General features: G+C 39.9%; 1 protein-coding gene across 3 annotated transcripts in view; it reads left to right on the top strand.

The window, feature by feature from the left end:
• Opcml (opioid binding protein/cell adhesion molecule like) overlaps positions 1–22,124 on the top strand; it is a 543,033-nt gene that overhangs the window by 274,216 nt on the left and 246,693 nt on the right. For all 3 annotated transcript variants that reach the window (XM_048343635.1, XM_048343634.1, XM_048343636.1), the window contains exon 2: positions 19,811–20,043. In XM_048343635.1, coding sequence (XP_048199592.1) covers positions 19,811–20,043 — 233 coding nt within the window. The remainder of the gene's footprint in view (positions 1–19,810; positions 20,044–22,124) is intronic.

Here is a 22,124-nt window from a genome sequence, read left to right as displayed (position 1 = left end):
TGGTCTTGTGGCTTGAACACTGGCCCTGAACTTTTTGCTCAAAGCTACTGCTCTATCACTTGAGCTACAGGTACACTTCTGACTCTTTTGGTAGTTAATTGGAGATAAAAGTCTCATGGACTTCTTGACTGAGCTGACTTCTAACTGAGATCCTCAGATCTCAGCTTCCTGGGTAGTCTGGATTTTAGGTATGAGCCCACCAATGTCCCACTGTAATGATTCAATTAGTTTTCATGTGTAAATCTTATATTCCAGTAGCTTAATGGACTTTTTTTATTTGTTTACATAGTTTTTTGGTCGATTTCTTGGTACTTTCCTATGTATGTTACTTCATCTTCAGAGAGATAGCTTTAATTTTTTCTTTCCAAACTAGATTTTCTGCCTAATTGCCCCAACTACAACCACCAATGTAATGTTGAATGCAAATGTTTATGTGTCTCTATCCAGTTATGGACTGAAGTACACAACTGAGAATCATGTTGGGAGAGATAAGGGTCTAATTAGAGCTATTTTATATGAGAGTTTATGAGTATATGTATGTACCTCTAAGCTTTTTTTGTAACTTGTTGAGATGAAATCTCTCCTATATGAAGAATATTGGAATAAACATCTATATGTTGTTGCAATTGTAAGCACAGTCAACACTAAACTATTAAGTTACAACTTGATACATGTGTTTACTTGATACATTTTTTTTAACCTTTTAAGGATGACCTTTCTTCCTATAGGGGGCACTTTTTCACCACACATAAGGACTATCTTAATTGAGCAAGATATGTCAAAGTAAATTATTTTAAAATGGTGATAGTGGAAATGCTTGATAACTTAAAGTTTTCTTCATCTTAAATGAAGGATAGTCACAGTAATGAAGCACTGACCTTATATGTGTTGGGCTAAGAGCTAGGAACCAGTGGATAGTAAAGATGGAACTTACAAGTTGATGCAAGGACTTCTTTAAATTAACAAAAAGGGAGGGGGGACAAATCAAATTATTCCACATCAGAATGAGTTCCTTCTTGCTTTAATCCACTGCTTTCAATCAGCCCCCAGAGTCACCTATATATTATGATCTTAACAATTTAATAAACCTTTGTGGAAAAGCAACCATTGTTACTTTTTGGAGTAACCAGGGGGGTGTTTAAAATTCAATTCAGAATAGAAGAACTACCCCATATGGAGCCACTTGAGTGGGTAGTTGAACTTTGTGTAACATTCGCTCTTTGTGAAGAGATCAGAAAGTCAAACTGACCTATTTTCCATTCACACACACACAGATACAGAGAGAGAGAAAGAGAGAGAGAGAGAGAGAGAGAGAGAGAGAGAGAGAGAGAGAGAGAGAGAGAGAGAGAGAGAGAGAGAGAACCAACTATATCTGGTTACTCATTGGGACCATTCACTCTGCCAAAAAGTCCAACTTTGAATGGTGAGGCCAGGATCTCTCCCGTACCATCTGTCTGCCTTGTCTGCTTTGCTTGGCTTTCTGAAACTTCAAATGCTTCTTGTTTCAGCGGGAGTTGAATTTTCCACCCATAGCAAAATCACAGACAGCCTCTGCCCTTTTTGCTCTCCTTTCTGACCTTACACTGAGGTTTCTGTTTTGGGTTTACAACAGTAAAGTATCTTCAGAGGTGAATGAGAAGCCTGGAGGAGAATGTTAATGCCCATTTGCTTTGCTCTTAATTAGATTCCTTCAAGGGAAAACCTTGTAGTCTGGCTTATTGTGTAGTTTGGTCAGAGGTCGCCTAATTTATCTAAACACGGAAGAAGTCTCTTGCTCCTATAGTGGCTCCAGACTCACAATAAAGGTTTTCATAGTACTGGACAATCAGAAAGGTGTGGAATTGTGGTCAGCATAGACAAAAGAAGCTTTAAGGTAAACTATTAATTGGAAAACAGGAAGGAAGAGAAGAGAATAGATAGAATAGAGTGCAGAACTACAGAAATTACCGTCCATTCAGATCTTGGGGCTAGTTGCTGTTCAATTTTTGTCCTCAACTCTGGCTATAAAAACATATTGCTATTTTGAGAAGTCATCATGAGATGATCTGAAGGTCTAAATGGTTACTAATGTCTTGTCAGAAGCCTACTTTCCAATCCGAAAGCAAAGTGTGCTTTTACCTGAAAATCTCAGGAGTTCTTTCCCTCTTGAAATCATGGCTCCTCTTTTCCTTTCCCTAACATCTGTGGGAGGGTAGCTGCAGTTGATCATCCCACATTTAATTAATGAGCCCAGTAGCTAGCTCTTGTTCCTCTGGGTTGCGCCTAGTACACTTGTTTGGGTTCTTCATCTTTACTGACCAAGAAAGTAACTCATGTCTGTTCTTTTTTCCTGGGTTTTGGCTACACCCAGAGAGATATTTTCTTATATGTGATACCCAATGCACTTGAAGCCTTCACCTCTCCTTGCTCTATTTTTTGTCTCATAGTCCACTGTTTTGTCATCACTACGGTCAACATGCTTTTCCTGTTTGTTTGGTTTTGCTCATCTTTTCTAAGCATGGCCTATCTCCCTCGAGGCCTGAATAAAATGAGAACTGAACAGCTGGACATCCACAGTGTTAGCAAGAAGACCTCTGCTTCCAGGGAGTCGTGCAAAATGAAGAGTAAGCACCATTTTAGGCAAACCATACCATTCAAGCCTATTAACACTACCCATATTTATAATAATCATCAATGATCTAGAGTACTCCTGGGACAAATGGCAATCAAGATTTATTTTTATTATTTTCTGAAAGTTGACAAGTGAAGGCCTAGGAAGAACAAAGTTTCCTGCTTCTTAAAAGGGGGAAGCTTGAGATTCCTAAATACCTCATTCCCTATATTCATTCACCCCTGTACGGAAGGGATGGTAAAAGTTTCAGTGAGGGTTTTCTGCATCTCTTATCATTAAGTGCGAATAAGTAAGAATAACAGTAGAATCAGAACCAAGGTACAAATGTGTATCCTTAAGGCATCCACAGAGCTGGGGTAGGAGAGAGGGGTGGAGGGTTGTGGGAGAGATTTTCCTTCTCTCCTAATTACCCCCGCATGATGGCTGAAGAAAACAAACCAAAGTCCCACTGAGAAATGGGTTGTACCAAGTGACTTTGGAGCAACACTATGATGTCAAATACTTTATAAACAGCCTCAGCACTGCAGAGAGCTAGCACAGAGAGAGCAAGGAAGGAGAAGGCAGACCTGTCTGATGTAAGCCTCTTCTTTCTTGAGTTCGCGACCTTTGTCCCTTAATGAGGGGAGGAGAGGGTCTTTGGCAATGCTTCTGGCTGGGTATTTATCTGAACCCAGACATGAAGCTTGTCTCCCCTTATGTATTGCTGCCCTGATTCTTCAGTGCACAAGATGAATAATTTACTGCAAAGCACGTGGAAGTATCTCTTTATTATTCATTATAATGAACTGAGACAGGAGTAATTCTCCACTCGGCTGGAATCCCCTAAGGCTTAACTTAACCAGACTCTGCTTTGCTTTCCCACAGTGGTTAATTTGAGTAGAAGGAGACACTTCTCTAGGGACATATGGCCTCACTAGGACTCATTCTAGGTGAGGTATGAGAGAGGAAGGCCCAGATGGAGCAGTGGCAGAGCCAGTGAGGTCAGGTTCTCACAAGAGCCCATGTTTTGGGGTGCCAAATAATGAAGTATTACACAGGAATTTTCCAGGAAGAATAAGAATCTGTAGTTAACTGTGTGCTTGAGAAGTGCATAATTATTCTCAATATTCACCGGAGTAGAACATAATTAGGATGGTTCAGCGGCTGTGAAGTGTAAATTCTATATTTTCAGTCCATTTAAACATTTGGGTTTTTTTTTTCTCTCCTTTTCTTTCTTTCTGCCTCTCCCCTCCATACCTTTCTCTCCTCCCCACTTTCTCTCTTTCTCTTCCTCCCTCATTCCTTCTTTATTTCCTTTCTCCCTCCTTTTCTTCTTCTATTTTCCAATTTATTTACTTCATGATTGAAAAGAAAACTCAGCTTACCCTCGTATGGGGAAATTTTTGGTTTTCAGCCATTATTTCTCAAAGCCTCGGCTTTCCAAGTGTCTCTGGGAGGGACCTTCTGCCATAGCTCTGCCCCAGTTCAGTCGTTCTAGACATTTTGCACAAAGGTTTTAGAGTGGCCCCACACCCACTTCTGTCCTCTCTCAACACACGACTGGCAAGAGGAGGGAGAAATCCACACTGTTCCCAGGTTTGGCTTCCATGGCTTCTGGTTCACTCTGAGCAATCATGAGAATCCAAGAGCTAAGCTAAGAACATGCTCTTCCTCCCCCTACATTAGCCGGCAAGGTGCAGAAATCTGGGTGACATAAATTAAATACAGCAATTCCCAGGCCTGAGTGGGAAACATTTGCAAAAGTTAACCCTGTGACTTTACTGCCCTTAGGGAACAGTTCTCCCTGGTCTTTCTGTGGCACAAGGAATGAAGTTTGCCTGCTGCCTTCTATTTTATTTTTTTAAGGGAAGATATTCTCGCATAATCTATATAAAATAAGCCACAATAGTGGCAAAGATGATTGGCTTATTAAAAATACATAACATATATTTTTAAACAGGCATCAAGTTGACAGGCTACAGGAGAAGTGCTTGAATAAATGGTGAAGACTTCATCTCTAGCCTCCCTCCCCAATCTGTCCCTGCCCATCTGTCTTTTTTTTTTTTTTAATGAGGAATTTACCTTAAAAACTCAAATATGGTATTCTTTACCTGTGGGTTCTGTTCAGGAGGGCACAGGGTAAGGCAATGACCCCCTTGTGGGGCACTAAGGCTCAGTGACTTGGGCCCATGTTGTGTCTCTTTGAAACTCGGAACAGCCTTGTCAGTAGGCCAGGATTCAAATAATGGGTGTCCAACCGCCTTTTTCAATTTTTTAAATGTCTGTGTGTAGGCTAGAAAATGAAATCAAGGCAAAATAAAAAAAAATCATCCTACTATTTGGGGTATCGGTGACGTTTAATTTTGAGTAAATACAGAAATGTAATAGTAAATATTTGTGATCCACAACGACGGTAATAAAATGGTGACAATAGTATTAAAAAAGAGTGGTATATCTGAATATTCACCAGAGTCTATGATCTTTAGACATATTATTTTCCATTTTAGAAGTGAGAAAATGGAATGAAAAATTGAGAAGCTTAGTAAATTATAGACATGTGGCTGGAATTCATATATTATACTAAAAAAATGTATTATCCTAAAAGATAACCAGAAAGTGTTTTAATTAAACCTACTAGTTTATGAGTATGATTCATCTTGATCAATGTCACCCTTTCCATCATCCCTCCCCCGTTGTTCACCATCATACCTCTCTTCATTCACCTTCTGCCTCACCTCCTTCTTACAAAACACATTGTTTCTTCCTGATGTTGATTTCCTTAAACTGTAAGTCCATTGTTCAAAAGAGTTAATACCATGGGAATCCTTGTTTGCATATGCCACATTCCAGTCTCTTTGCTTATGTATGTCTGCATATGACCCTTCTTATATGTTCATATATTTTTATAATTTAAATCAACTGTCCATATACGAGAGAGAACATGCATCCTTGGTGTCTCTGAGGGTGACTTGCTTAACACAATTTTTCCAAGTTCTTCCATTTCCCTTTGAGCAACACAATATTTCCTTCCTGGAAGATAAGTATAGGCGTGTGTGTGTGTGTGTGTGTGTGTGTGTGTGTGTGTGCATCCATCTATCTATCTATATCTGAAATTTTCCTAAGCCATTTGTCTTTCATAGGGCATCTGGGTAGTTTCCATAACTTGGCTACTATGAATAGTGCAGCATGTTACACCGCTGTGCAAGTGTCTTTATTGTATCTGAACTTGAAATCTTTTGAATAAATGCCCAAGAATGGCATTTCTTGGTCATAGGGTAGCAGGTACTTATAAAATACTTTTTCTCTTAACCTGGGTGTTACACAAAATCCCTGTAGATAGAGCACAAGTTAATCAATTACAGTATGCTGTTTGGTTTCATAAATACATCAGCCCTTTAGAAGTTCTGGGTAAGTTTTGCCTGAACTGAAAATGAGAGAGGGCTTGTTTATGCACCGTGATGGAGAAAGAGGAATGACCTGTGAGGTTTATCCAGTCTCTGAGATTCTGTGTTCTCATACATTATATGTGGGAAGGTGTTTGGAGGGAAATCCATGGGCTGTAATTTCTGCAGTGCAGGAGCCTTCGCTCCCCTGATGCTCACTTGGGAAGCCTGTGGCTGACTTACACCATTCTTCAAAAAGATATGGAGCTCCCCAGACCCTCTGCTTTTAATTTACAATTTTAATTTATATTTTTCTATGGATGATTCAAAAACAGACATGACTGAGAGTAAATATGTCAAGATAATCTATTGAATAAGATTAAGATGGTGTGTTCTTAGAAACAGTTTAATTTCATCTTGCTTACTTCTTTGCTACATGTAAGGAAGAAATCAGAAAGCTGTGTTTTAAAACTGTTCAGATGTTGGAGGGGGAAGGGAGTCAGGTGGCAAATAAATACTGTGAATGAATTATTCTAAGGGGTTTCTTAAGGTGGTCTCATAAGTCAGAAGCAGTTGTAAGAAGACAATTAAGCAGGGGGAAGGCACATACCTCCCTGCCTACCACCGTCTCTTCTTGAGGTATCAAATACCATAGACAGAAATAGAGGCCAAGGAAAGCGGATTTGGTTTCAGGAAAGGACTGATTTTGATCATTCTTATCTAAGAAATTGTTGTCTTCTTTACCCCAGGGCTAATGGCTTCTAAAATGACTTTGCAGTGTGTGTGTGTGTGTGTGTGTGTGTGTGTGTGTGTGTGTGTGTGTGTGTGTTCCTTCAAGCACCAGCTTTGGAGATTCAATTCAGGTCCTCACACTCTTGACTGGATTTTTCATTCAAGGTGCTCTACCACTTGAGCCACACCTTCACTTCTGGCTAGATTGGTTGGCTAATTGTAGTTAATAGTGTCACAGACTTTCCTGCCTGGACTGGCTTCAATCTGTGATCCTCAGATCTTAGCCTCCTGAGCTACTAGTATTGCAGATGTGAGCCACTGGAGTCTGATCTTGAAATGGCTTTGCTTCATAGTGGGACACCTGCATTCCAGTCTTTCTGAAGACTGGAATACAAAAGGAGGTGTCCAAAGCCAGATTGTGACTAAAAGAAGAGATGCTATTGCATGAGAGCTTGCCTAGTGAGTCTGTGGTGAAGAAGCCCCTTGCAGATCTGTGCTTACCCTTCATGTGTTTTTTTTTTTTTTTTTTTTTTTTTTTTTTGGCCAGTCCTGGGCCTTGGACTCAGGGCCTGAGCACTGTCCCTGGCTTCTTCCCGCTCAAGGCTAGCACTCTGCCACTTGAGCCACAGCGCCGCTTCTGGCCGTTTTCTGTATATGTGGTGCTGGGGAATCAAACCTAGGGCCTCGTGTATCCGAGGCAGGCACTCTTGCCACTAGGCTATATCCCCAGCCCCCCTTCATGTGTTATATGATGCAACCAGTTTGTGGCATTTTCTCAGGTTGGAAAGCTCCTTAGAATAATTTTCACTTTTCTGTGTGTTCACTGCAGACTCTGGGAAGCAAATGTGTCTTAAAGGAATCTGTTCTCTTCAACTATCACAGATGCTATGTTCCATCTGATTTGAGCACACTGTTTCAATCTGCCTAAGAATAGTTCCTTTGAGAGAAGTGGGGAACTCTTTTTCTACCAAGGGTCATTTGGCCTGTGGTGTTAGCTGGTATTGATGTTTATATTGCCATGGATAAAAGCTCCTAGATTTATTGAATTTTGAGTTCCTCTTGTGGTTACTTTGGCAGGACAGATCATGTGATTTTGAAATCTTATAAGGCTTTCAGGACAGGTGTTCCCACCCCTGCTGGGTTGTACTGTTCATACAACAAAAGTTCCTGAGACAATGACAGCACTAGAGAAGCAATTGAGCCCACCGGATTCTTTTTCTGGTGCACATGATTGTATTGATTGATCTTCCAATTATGTATTTTTTTAGGAATACAACATTGTACAAACCACTGGTCATCAATCTAGACACTAGCCCATCAACTACCATGTCAATCCCTGGTAGAGTAGGCCTGATAAAAATACAAAATTAAAGTTGTCTCACAAGCTTGGACTGAAAAAGTAAACTTCAGAGGGAAATGAAATAGCACCACAGAGCTGCCTATATTTTGAATAATGAATAGAAGAGAGGAGTATTTCTGAAAACACAAACAATGTCATTGGAAATAGACAAGACTCTATAGCATACTTGAAAAGTATTACAGTGATCACTAACTAGATGATGGTAAAACCACAAATCTCATATTTATGTTTTGTTAGTCAGCAGAAAGAAAACATTCTAAAATTAGGCTCCAAAAGGCTAGACCAAAATCCATTCTTTATTGATCTATGAAGACTTCACAAGTCCTTAGGAAATGGTTCAGCATAACTTGGTTAAACTTGTATTCATTCCTGGAATGCAGAAGCAAGTGAGGGATTGGCGCTCTGTCACAGTGGTAATGGAGCTACTTGCTTTGTTTGTTTCCAGGCACAAAGTACTTCCTGCCTCAAAATTTCCATCCCACTTCTTGATGCCCCTAATGGCTCATATCTATAATACTAGCTACTCAGGAGGTTAAGATCTGAGGATAACAATTGGAAGACAATGTGGGTGGAAAAGCCTGTGAGCTTCTTATAGCTAATTAAGTAGCAAAGAAAATCTAGAAATGGAAATGGCAGAGCACCTATGTCAAGTAAAACTCCAAAGTCAGTGTGAGGTGCTGAGTTCATGCTCCTGTAGTGGCACACACATGAGCCCACACCCATTTGCATACACACACACACACACATAAAAGACCTCCCTAGAAGATCTGTCTGGCTTCTCAGATGATTGACAATGGCACCTATCACATAGTCAACACACATTGTTTGGACAATTGCTTTCATTTGAGCTCACTTTCTCATGGAATTCCTGTGTCTCAAGTCTACCACATGTGTGCTCTCTACCTACCTGCCTATTATCTTCACTTTTCTTACTCAAAAGGTTTTGATTCCCTTAATCCTAGGTTTCTTCTGTCTCGTTTATGGCCTTACACAGAGCTGGATGAACCCAATCACCCACCTTCTTTCTATATGCCTGACGCTGAGCATACCTGAAGGCTCTTCTCATAGCTGACCACCAACTGCAAAGGGGCCTCAACACAGTCTGTGAAGCCTGAAATAGCTCCCTGGCTACTTTGTTCTCTTCTGCAATAGTCATTTCAGTTTTTTTTCCTTGCATTTCCCTTTTCCTACCCTTTCCTAGTCTCCCATTTGCTTTCTGATTGACAACTTGGCCATCCAGTCTGGAGAAAATAGATAACCTCAATAGTCTCCTTGCTTTCCTATAGCCATACAAGGGCAACCATGATTCTGCATGGCTTTTCTCACTTATACACAGCATAAATATTAAGCACCCTTCCTTATGTGTGTCAGAGCTACTGCTTCTGCCTTTACTGTGCCTTTTCTGTCTGACTTACCTGCTTTCTTCTGTACCATCGCTGTCTCCCATCCCTGAGGTTGTTCTCATCAGTACATATGCTCACATCATGGGATGTAGGAAGATGAGATCTTTGTCTTACTCAACCACATCTTTAGTGTCTATAGTAAAGTTATTCGAAGTGTGTTAGATGCTCATCACACTATCACTACTGCAGAGTTTTCTAGAAATGCAGACACGTGGTCTTTACCCAGACTTGGTGAATTATCAACAAACAGATGTTCGTTGTGGGTGCATAAAAATTTGAAATGCCCTAGCACCCAATGGATTTCAGTACATACGTGCAAATAAGTTAGTGAACCTTTACATCATAAAACAAACTCATCTCATCATTTCCCCCAGTTTAATTGTCAAAATTGTTGAAAATATCAGCTGTGAAACTGGCATTCACGCCTCCACATCCTTTCACTGGTCACCTTTCCTCCACTGCATCCTCTGAGTCCTTCTTGACATATGACAGCACTCTTAAGACTGAAGGACACAATTATCCGATCAGAACTGCATCCTGGCTCTGGGTCCTGCTGCAGTCCATTCTCCAAAGAAAATCCAGCACGTTCTTTCTTAAAAGAACACGCAAGACCTGGGCATACCTCCACTTAAATCTGTTCTAAGGATTCCCTCCTTACATCTAGAGGAAAATGCCAACTTCTTAGTGACATACGTCTGTCACTACTTTATAGCACTTCCCTGTGCCCTCACTCACCTTAATTAGACCAGGCTGGCTTCCACTACTTTCTTCATCTGAGCCAATCTGTATCCCAGGGCCTGCACAATTGTCATTCTTGCATTCCAAACTGCTCTCTGTACTCACAGTGTGTCCCCAAATTCTTTCTTACTTTTCAGCTTCAGGTTTCTACTTCTCCAGAGAAATGCCTGTCACTGGACTGCCTGTCTGAGTGGGCTTTGCCTAAGCCAACTGTACAAGGCTAACATGACAGTCACCTGTGATCAATTTATCATCAAATACCGGTGATCTGTCACTCTGCCTAATGCATAGTGTCTCCCTGAAGCCCACAGAGTATCTGGCTCTTAGGTGCTTAGTTACTGTTCATTAAATGAACAGTGTAGATTTATACTTGTTATTCTATCTATGAATATGATGTCATTTATTGCTCTGTTATTCTGTTGTTTAAAACCATAAGAACCTTGAAGGCTGGCCTTGTATCTTTTGATAACTCTCATTGCTATTTTTGGTCTAGACTTGATTCTGCCTTCATAGGTAACTAGTAAAATGTTTTTTCCCCCACACTGTCTGGAATTACAGTAACTTGAAGATTGAGAATAAGCTAGCTGGATTATTTTGTGTGTTTTTTCTTCAGAGATATTTCTCTGCCTACCTGCCTCCCCTTTCTTTGCATAATTATGATTGGCTAGCCTGTGCTTTGCTTCTGTTAACAGGTGAGAATTAGATTTCCTCTCTCCTCCCACAGTCAGGCATGTAAACCTCCCTTTTGTAAATGTGATGTCCACCTTTCAGTGGAGCTGCCTTTCTGTGCAAGTCCCTTCCTTTATTTTCCTTCACTGTCTCCCATGCATAGAATGGCCTTCACTCCACCACCTCACAAGGGTTGTGCAGAATGTGGAGATACTGTCTGTGCTCACATTGAGGCCTGTGCTTGGGGGAATGAGAACTTCTCTTTGCCCGTGTTAGGTCATGACAAGCAGGGATTTTATAGACCCATGTGTCTATAAAAATTGAAACGTAGATCATCACTGGGTAGATGATTTTCTGACTCCAGTGATACTGTACTCACGTCCTAGTTGATGGTTAGCTATTCTCTCCTCTTCAGGGCCCTCACCCTATACCCAGTGCTGTCCACTTCCTCTGCATGTACCCCATTCTCTCCACACACAGGCATGCATCCTCTGTGGACTTATGCCACACAGAATGAACTGCAGAGAGCACATCGATGCCAAGCTTCAAAGTCAATACCCTGCCGTACTGGAATACTCCCGTGCTGTGCCCTCTCAAAGCAGCTCTTTTCCCATGCCAGACATCTGCGGAAGTTCTCAGATATATTCCCTACCAATATCTTATCAGCAAATATTAGCTTTAGCAGAGTTATGGCTGTGGTTGAATTTCCCACTATCTGAGTCATAGAGTTTTCCCTTTCATAATTTAGGGTCTTGTTGATGCTCTCGAGTTGGCTCTATTTGTAACTCAGGAAATAACCGAGGAGTTAAAGCCTCCCAAGAGAACAGCTTTGCAATTTAGAATGCCTTGGGAGTTGATCTAAAAATATTTCATTTTGGCTTCACTGTACTCCTTGCAGCTAAAAACTTCATTTATTATTACTCTATGAGTTTTCTAAAGCAAGGTCTTCTTCATCCCATTTTTTGAGCTGCATTATTAACATATTTTGATATACTATACCAAGAAATATAGTAAAGTTTGATGTAGTAAAGTTTTTTCTTAATAGAAATTCACTTAACTTTGAATTTATGAAAAAAGAAAATTGCAAGACAAAGCAAAGGGAGCAGAGAAGCTAATGTTGGAACATATATGAACAAAAAGAAATGCAGAGAAGTGCATTTAGAGGTTTAGCATTTAACCCATCATCTTTAGTAGCAATTTGTTCTTTTTCCTTTTTGTTTTCTTTTGCCTACACTGGGTTTGAACTTGGGGGCGCACTCAGCTTGTCTAGCTTGCACTTGATCCATGCCTGCAGTGCTGCTTTTGCTGGTTCATTGTTGATGGAGCCTTTTTTTTTTTTTTTTTTGGCTATGCTGGCTTTGCATCTCTGTCTTCCAGGTCTCAGCCTCCTGAGTAGATAGGATCGCAGGTAAGAAACAAGCACCAATTTTACCAGCATTTCCTAAACTAAGGATTCCTTAGATGACCCCGATGACCCCTTTAAAGACAGAGACCAAGAATGGGAAGGACAAGATTCTCAGTGCTAAAATTAATTTTTAGAAGTTCATATATCAAGAGAATTATAACAGTAGGTATAAATACTTTAAATATATACAATATGCCCCTGAATTCTAGAGATAAAAGTTACATATATATACATATATAAGTTATACACACACATATGTATGCATGTATATGCACACACATATGCATTTAGCCCATGTTTCACTTCTAAAATCAATGAATGCTAACCAGGCACAGGTGGCTCATACCTGCAATCCTAGCTATTCCAGAGGCTGAGATTTGAGGATCATAGTTCTAAGCCAACCTGGGCATAAAAGTTCCTGAGACTCTAATCTTCAATAAACTACTCAGAAAAGGCTGGAATTGTAGCTGTGGCTCAAGTGATAGAGTGCTAGCCTTGTGCTCAAAGAAGCTCAGGGACATGGCCCAGGCCCTGAGTTCAAGCCCCAATATCAGGAGAAAAATGAAAAGAAAAAAAACAACAACAATAGTGTGTTCTAGTTTATTACCAAATCCTCTTCTGCTTTGTCTCATCCCTATTTGTAATAAGAGCTTTCTCTTTCATTTGTTGAGTCCATCATTGACCCAGCAAGCCATCTCTGTGCCTTTCTTAGTAGCTTGAGACAACAAAAGCAACTCCCTTTTTACTGTACCAGTGTGATTGCAGCATGAACCTGACATTTAAATCAAATTGTTGTCACACCACTTCCAGAAAGATCTGTACCCTCCATCTTCCAACATCTTGTGGGCATTTCTTTGCTCTTCTTGACTCTAATTTCCACCTTCTATCCTCACACATGGTTTAAAATTGTGTCAAAGTCACTTCTAAATAGCTTTCCCTTTTTATCATTTTTTTTAAAGAAAATGCAATAAGCACTATAAGTTTGAGGAAAAACTGATGGAATAAAATCAGCCAAATTGTGTTGGTCTTACTTCTTAGAGTCTCTTATATATTAAACTTTGTAGCTCTGAGCCAGGCACTCTCTAGCTACTGGGGAGTCTGAGAACCTCAGTTCAAAGCCATCGAGGGCAAACAAGTCTGAGAGATCTGTATCTCTAATTTAAAAATAATATTCTAATGACCATTAGGTAGTTTTACAAAGAAGTTGCCTTTCAACAGAGCAGTTTTCAAATATAGGGAGTTTGATCCACATCCAACATTCTTACCTATCCTTCCCAAACCACCCCTCTCCTTACATTTTAATTTTTTTTAGGATTTGTATTTTTTTTGCCATTTTACGAAGCAGCTGATGAATATAATGCAGTTTATGAATCCAATGCATTTCATAGATCTGAGTAATCAACAACAAACAAACAAGAAAGAAACAGAACAAAACAAAACATAGATGTAGAGGTGGGGCTCAAATGGTAGCCTGAGGGGGAAAAAAAAACACACAAAAAAGCCAGAAGAGCACTAGGCCCTGAGTTCAAGCCCCAGCAAGGCACCAAAACAAAACAAAACCAGAACAATAAATAAACTCAGGAACTCTTTTTGTGCTTGCTGAAATTTTACAATAGTTACTGATCTCTGAGTGCCTCCTAGCCCTTCTGTGTAATATGGGGATCATCTAGAGCATTTCTCAAAGAATAGTTATGCAGAGCGAATGGTTTAATATATGTAAAGTTCTTACCACTATTCCTGGGGCAGTTTCGGCAATATGTAATTTCAAAAGTTATTTGTAATACAGTTGTAATGAATTCTATTTTATCACGGAGAAGTCAGTAGGGTTGGCTTAGAATGTAAAGATTTTAAATGTCAGAGAGAGTTTTCAAGAGATCAGAAAGTTGTCATTAACCTTCTTCAACTTGCCTCTTGACTTACTCTTATTTAACTTCAAAAATGCTCCCCCGTGTGCTTCTTGTTAAAGAGGGTCCGGGACATTGCCACAAACAGCAGGGAGGGAGCCCTAGCTTGGAAGAACACTTAAGCCAGACTTTTCAAGTCCTTCTCTAAGTTCTCTGTCCTGCTGTTCAGAGGACAGGTGGAAGAGCCCTATGGTGAGGGAAGAAAGCAAGAAGCTGTGAAACATCATGAGGAAAGTACCTCTCCTCAACCACCATCATCCTTCCACTGTGTTTCTTTGTTGCTTGGAGGTTCTGGGAACTACCAACTTTATAAAGCAGCTCTGCCCTATCAGAGAGTTGCTTTTTACACAGTTGCTCCTTTCTATTTGCACCGCAGGTCCACCAATGAAGCCCAGATAGAAGAACAAGTGAATTAGGCCTAGCCAAGGGGTACGTAGGCTTTGCAACTGCTGTGTGGCCAGGGCATTCCATGGGTTTTTCATTCTCTAATAGAGCACATGTTTCACATACACTCAACCTCTACACATGCATACAGGCACACAGACATATGTATAAAGCATATATGTTTATTATATATAATATGTAATACACATATTATATATATATTCCAAAGTTTTATAATATATGATGTATATGTTTTATATATATATGGTAAAACAAGTTATATATATAATATATAACTTTGGAAAGCATATATGATATTACATTATATATGTAAACATGTATAATATAATGTATATTATATATATACACACATACATATATTCCAAAGTTGTTGTACAAATGGGTTTCAAACCAACATGTCAGTTTGTGAGTACAGTGCATCTGCAGTTGTTGCTATGGTACGGAGATAGTGATGGTTTGTAAGAACATGCATTTCAAGATCTCTCACTCCCCAAAGCCAAATGCTCAAGAAAGTGCCGAAGAGGAGCTTGTAATCCTACCTCTCCCTTCTTACCTATCCCATTCATAATTGTCCAAGAGTCATTTTCTTTGCATTAACACATTTCTTTACTTCTCATATCATCCCCATCTCCTGATAGTCACCAACAAGGTATTTCTCTGAAGGGAAATTTGAACTGGAGGCAATGATCTATTACTGAATTGTAACAAAAAATATGGTAAAGCCAGTGAGTTCTCAATCATAAACAAGAATGTTAACACAAATGAGTTTACTTTCTTGGTTTTCTTTATTTGTTTTCTTCCTTCCTTCCTTCCTTCCTTCCTTTTTTTAAACAAAGGGCAGTACTTTATATTACATTAAAGTATACACATTTTCTGAGTTCCTTGGGTTAAACAAGGAGCTTCCAGTGAAAGAACACCTCATCTTCAGTGGTCATTTGATAAACCCTGCTGAAACGTTATCAGTATATTTCTGAATACGGGAGAACTGAATGGATGCAATACTGGGTTACAAATCCTTTTGCAAGTCAAGTATTTTCCAACTCATTGCCTTAAAAGAAACTGAAAGAGGAACTAATTCAATTGTCACTTGTGAGATCATTAAGATAATTTTTGGAGCTAGATTGTTATGTGATTTTCAGCATGTATAGTGGAAGGACTTCAAAGACTTCAGTCATTGCTATACAGATATTTTTATTTCTTTCTTCATACTTACGTGAACAAGGTTTCTTGTTCACATAAGAAATAAGAAAAAGAAATAAGAATTGATCCTAATCACTGTCTCTGTCACTAAGGGATAATTTTATTTATGGGATTTTTAAAAAGGGGCTTATCCATATAATTAAGAGGTATATAATAAAAACTGAGTTTTATATCTGAGTACTACTCAAAATATGCAGTGTATTTATGTTGCTTAATCAATTTTACATAATGATAACTCATTTCAAAGGCAAATATTATTATTGAAAGTTTTATGATCACATACATAAAATAAATTTAAATATCATTCTACATATTTTTGTTGCAAATAAATATGTTTGCATATCAATAAATGGTTTTCAAGAATGAAATATATGCTGATGAGAACATATAATGACAATACAGTCCAGAAACAAAAAATAAACATTCTTAGGACTATTTTTGTGTTTGAACTAGGATTTGAATTCAGGACCTCTTGTTCTTTGGTGGCTCATGACTGGTTCTATGTCAATTTAACCACACCTCAATCTGCCATTTTGCTGATTAACTAGAGAGGAGAGGGGGTTTTGAAGGTTTTTCTGCCAAGGCTGCCTTCAAATCATGATCCTCCAGGTCTCAGCCAACTGAGAAAGCAAGACCCAAAGGTGCCTGCCACATTTTTTTTTTTATGATTTTAAAGGATATAGCAGGAGATAGGAACCATTGACTCATGCCTGTAATTTTAGCTACTCAAGAGGCTGAGATCTGAGGATCATGCTTTGAAGCAAGTCCTGGCAAGAAAATATATGGGATATTTATCTCCCATCAACCTCTCCCTCCCCCCCCCAAAAAACCCCAAAACAAACTAAAAGTGAGAAGTGGATCTGTGATGTAAGTGGCAAAGTGCTAGTCTTGAGCAAAAAAGCTAAGGGACAGTGCTCAGGCCCTGAGTTCAAGCCTCAGGACCAGCACAGACACACACAAAAATGAGTAAAAGGAAGAAAAAAGAAAGAGAGAGGGGCGAGAAAGAGAAGAAAGGAACTGGTGACTCTTGTCTGAAATCGTAGCTAATAAGGAGATTTGAAGCCAGCCTGGGGAAGCCATGAGACTCTTATCATTTAATTAAACATCAACATAAAAACGAAGGGACTGCACCCAGGCCCTGAGTTCCTACCTCAGTACAGAACCTCCCTCAAAGAAGAAGCAGAAACAGAAGCAGAAGTGTGTTTATAATTTTGAAAGTAGGTAGTCATGACAATTAGACACTGTGAATTTTCCTTATATCTTCCATTGAATGTATGTGTATATATTGGACATGCATATCAATGAATTTTATGATTTTTTTTTCTTATCCTTGAGCTTGATCTGTGGTTCTGTGTGTTGGTCCTGAGTTCCTTTTATTCAAAGCTAGCACTCTACTACTTGAGCCACAGCACCACTTCTGGCTTTTTCTGTAATTAATTGGAGATATGTGTCTCAGACTTTCCTGCCTGGGCTGGCTTTGAAGTGTAGCTAGGATTACTGACATGACCAACTGGTACCAGGGTATTGTTATCTTTTAAACTTTAAGGTGGGGCTAGGAATATGGCCTAGTGGCAAGAGTGCTTGCCTCATGTACATGAAGCCCTGGGTTCAATCCCTCAGTGCCACATATATAGAAAAGGCCAGAGGAGGCTCTGTGGCTCAAGTGGCAAAGTGCTAGCCTCGAGCAAAAAGAAGCCAGGGACAGTGGTCAGGCCCTGAGTCCAAGCCCCAGGACTGGCAAAAAAAAAAAACTTTATGGTGAAGATATTTTTTATAGACAAGAAATAAATCCTTTGAAACTATAGCTTAAATAATTATTTTTATGAATGTATAAATGTGTAATGTGTTTATAACTGGCCTCAACAAAAACAAGAATAGTTGTTAGCACAAAGTCCTATGGATTTACATGGCTCCCTGGACTGAAAGATATCTCTCTTTTTCTCACTCCCAACTAGTCACTTCCTTCCTGGCTCCTAGAATGCTATAACTGGAAATTCACTCTTTGAGAGGAACTGTTGCAACGGGAAATTTGTCTTTATGTAGTTCAGATATGATGAAGAAAACTTGTACATTGGCCCTAATCAGTCACTTAGTATTGACAGTGAAAGAATATTTTCTCTAAGAAATGCTTTAGAAGTGAAAAACAAAGAGGACCTATTCAGGTTTTAATTTTATAAGGCAAATGGACAATTACACTTGAACGGAGAAAACATTGAGCATAAAATACATTAAGGACCCCAGAGTATGGAGGTCGGCCTCCTATGGATGACACACCTGAATACCTAATTATCAGGTCCCCATATACAGTTGGACTCTCAAAGATCATCACAGTGATATTATCTTACTTATCAGGAAATAATATTGAAATAGATCTGTAAATACCAGTGTTTAAGGATGCTCATGGTAAAAAAGAAAAAAAAAACAATGTGTAATATGAACATTAGGATATGGCATATGCCTCTGCTTCAGACACAAACAAATCAGCTCCATCCTCCTGCCTGCGACTTGATATTTGTATGAAGGAACAGCAGGGTGCTATTGAAACAAGAACACAGAGGTCCTCAGGTTTGATGGGGAGGAAAAGATCCACTTGACCTCTATGATTTTTATATTGTCCATCTGTCATTCACTTTATACTGAAAACATGCTAAGGCATACTTATTTTACATGTGTAGTTTGAAAACACAGCAAATGGAAAAGAAAATCAGTTTGAAAGGAATAATCATTCCTCACCAGCATGCGAAAGCACATAATTATCACCCCACCCCAACTTCACAGCCACTCACACCTGCTGAGTGACAGGTGGGCTGGCCCATGAAAGACCTGAGTGGCTTAGGTAGTATGATTTTCATCCCTCCTGCGACTCCATAAAGGCCGTCTCTAGAGTGGTTGCTTTCCCTGTCCAGGGCAGGCTGTCTTCTCAGTGCTCCAAGAGCTGGGCCCTTCTTGTTCCTGTAAGGTTGGTCTCTGCCAGTACCTGTTGCTAGGTATCTTTCCATCTGCATGCCAGGTGCCAGGTCAGATTTAATGGGGCCAGACTCTCATGTTCTCATCTTGTCCTCTCTCTGCTGGAATGCAGTGTCTCTGTCATTGCATGCATCCAGGTGGACAGATGGGGAGCGGGTGAGCACACCAGCCCTGCCAGAGTACACTCATTTTGGTCAAGAATTTCATTTTCTCAGGCCTTGTCCTCAGGTTCTCAGCTCCCAAGGCACATCTGCAAATGTTCTTCCCAATGAGCAGGCAGGTTTACGATTAACATGCAGTTGATAGCCCGCAGGTCATTCACTGTGGCACGCATTCCACATACATCTGTAGCCTTACATGGTTGGGGAGAATGGGTGAGGTGGGTTCTCAGCTTTGATAATATGTGGCTCTTTCTTTCTGTGGGACAGAGGGAGGGAGGTATCAAGGAAGAAGGTCACTGTAGATAATCTCCTTCTTCCCTCCCTTGAAGCCTGAGGAGGCAGCCACCACTTCCTCAGAATGTGTTGACTTTCCAAGGAGAATTTTCACAATCCACGTTTTGAATTAGAGTTTGCAGGCTTTGGGCAGCTTAGGGGTGCAAGGATTAGCGACACCTGGGAGTTCTGGAGGTAAATAAGTTCACATTTTGATTAACTACACATAAAATATTTGCTTTGTGGATTATCTGTGACCTATTTGAAATCTGGTACCACTTTCTCGCTCCCCTGTGCCTCTGGGCCACTTCTCCCACAAGGTGGTAAATGTGCTCAAGGAATATAAACTAATTTTTATAGATGCCTAGGAGGGAAAGCAAATGTGCAGCAAAGATACTCACGTAATTTGTCCCCAAATCAAGTCAAAATGATTTTGAATCATGGCTGCTTCAGTATGGCTCAAGCCTCCCTTGCCTTGTATTTAGGATGTTTCATCAGTATCTGCTTGTTTACTTTGAGTACCCTATCATGTTTATACAGAGAGTTTCATTTCTCATCTCTTTCTTTCTCTTCCTTCCCACCTTCCTTCTCCCCTGTCCTTTCCTTCATTTCACCCACAGGTGTACCATAGATGACCGGGTTACCAGGGTGGCCTGGCTCAACCGCAGTACAATTCTCTATGCTGGAAATGACAAGTGGTCCATAGACCCTCGTGTCATCATCCTGGTCAACACACCAACCCAGTACAGCATCATGATCCAAAACGTGGATGTGTATGATGAAGGTCCGTATACTTGCTCCGTACAGACTGACAATCACCCCAAGACTTCTCGGGTCCATCTCATAGTGCAAGGTAAGTCACAACTAGGCCAGATGTTGGCTTTCTTTTCATCGATGGAAGGGAAAAGGGATCTTGGTTTTTCTCTACTCAGATGTGGAGATACAAAGGGTTGTGTTGCTTTATTGAATCCAGAAGCTGAGAGCTGAATAGTTTCTGAAAGTGATTCTGAAAATTTGGTCTCTAGTCCTTCTGTGGTGATCAGTAAGTTGCTTGAAGTCTCTTAAGAAATTTAGCTTTCTGGACAAAATAATGGCATTTGCTGGAGAATGGATGGAACTAGAACAAGTCATGCTGATTGAGACAAGCCAAGAACATAGAGAAAAATGGCATATGGTCTCCCTGATATGTGGATGTTAAAATTAAAATGCAAAGAGATAGAGCAAAGTAAGCAGGTCTCAAGATACCAAAACACAGTAAAAAGCAAAGAGGACACAGAATGAGTGGGAAGTGTGGGAGAATAGTAACAATAATAACAACAACAATAAAATAATGGAGGGAACCATGGCTACATTGGACACTGAGCAAAGGGAACCAAGCTTCTCAGGGGTGGTATTGGGAAGGAAGGAATGAGGGAATGGATGTTGCTAAACAAAAGAAACGTAAAGTACATATCACCCCAAATGGAGAAAGTGTCTGTATTGTTAAAGATCATAGACTTCATAAGCTATGTAGAGTAGAACAACAATTTTCATCATTGTGAATGTCAAAATGTATACTGTGAAATATATGTAATAACTTAACCTCTCCCCCAAAAAAGAAAAGATGTAAAAAAAAAAGAAAGAAAGAAACAGCTTTCTAAAGTTAGAGTAAGATATATTCCAACATAGATAAATGCAATACTATGCAGAGAGCCTTGGAATGATCATTATGAGACTTATTTCATAATAAAAGGTTAATGTTGACATGAGCCTGTAACTTGACTGCTTTTATATAGTTGCTGATCTTGCATGCTGTGGACAGGATTGTGGGTGCTGGCCAGCTGGGTCCTCCTGGCATTGGTGCTGTGTTTGTGCTTTTTCTTGCTCTTAGTGGTGCCTGGTGTCAGGAACGATACTCTAATGAATGTTGTATGCAGTTCAATGCTGGAAATAAACTTATATCATTAAGAGGGAAGGGGTAAAAAATTTAGCATCTTCTCTCATTCTTTTGTTAAATGTGAATCACTACAATTCAGACATAGTATCACATGAGCTTTTTAAAATAGTTTACTTTGGGGCTGCAAATGTGACTTAGTGGTAGAATGTTTGCCTAACAAGCATGAAGCCCTCAGTATCACATAAGCAGAAACAGCCATAAGTGGCACTGTGGCTCAAGTGGCAGAGTGGTACTCTTGAGAGAAAGAAGCCCAGGGACAGTGCCCAGGCACTGATTTCAAGCCCCAGGACTGGCAAAAAACATTTACTTTGTAGCTGAAAAATGGGATAGAAGTGTCAAAATCTCCAATATTCACTACGAGGAAGTATAGTGAAATGTACATGTCAGTTCTAAGAATCTGTGAGCAATTTTGACAAGGCAACAGTCCAAAATGAAGTGCTTTTGAACAGATCCAACTGTCATGGCTTTGTAAAGCACTTTCTGTCATAAATTGTCTCAGAATGGGAATGAACTTCCAAGGGATGAATTCCATCCTTCAATGGTCCTCCACCAAGTGAGAGACTAAGAAATTCTTCCAGTGTCTGATAGATATCTTGGGGACACACACTGAGCTCTCAGAGAGGGTCTTCCTATGTCATTTTGTCTTTAGCAAGTTCTTTTTATCTGACTTCATTTGTCATGGAGTCAACAGGTTTTAAACACTATAGGTTGTGGAATGTGTATGGTATCCATGCTTATCTAAGAGGTTTCCTCAGATCTGCTTTTAAAAACAACGACAACAGTGTTATTCATTTCAGCTGGCATCTAGAGAGCAATGGTTGATTAAGGATAAGCATCTGTTTCTGTTCAGCCACTTGCACCATTCTAAACACTGTTCTTCCCTTTGGCTAGAACAACTCCTAGGTGTCTGCCTTGCTGGGGTCCTCCTCTATAGGCTATTTGCAATAGATATTGGGCTGGGGATCTGTCTGCTACAACTCCTCTCTCCCTGCAGTCCC

This window comes from Perognathus longimembris, chromosome 3 (assembly GCF_023159225.1).
Source record: "Perognathus longimembris pacificus isolate PPM17 chromosome 3, ASM2315922v1, whole genome shotgun sequence".
Taxonomy (NCBI): domain Eukaryota; kingdom Metazoa; phylum Chordata; class Mammalia; order Rodentia; family Heteromyidae; genus Perognathus; species Perognathus longimembris.
The sequence above is the reverse complement of the archived record's forward strand: the minus strand, read 5'-3'. Positions and strand labels throughout refer to the sequence as shown.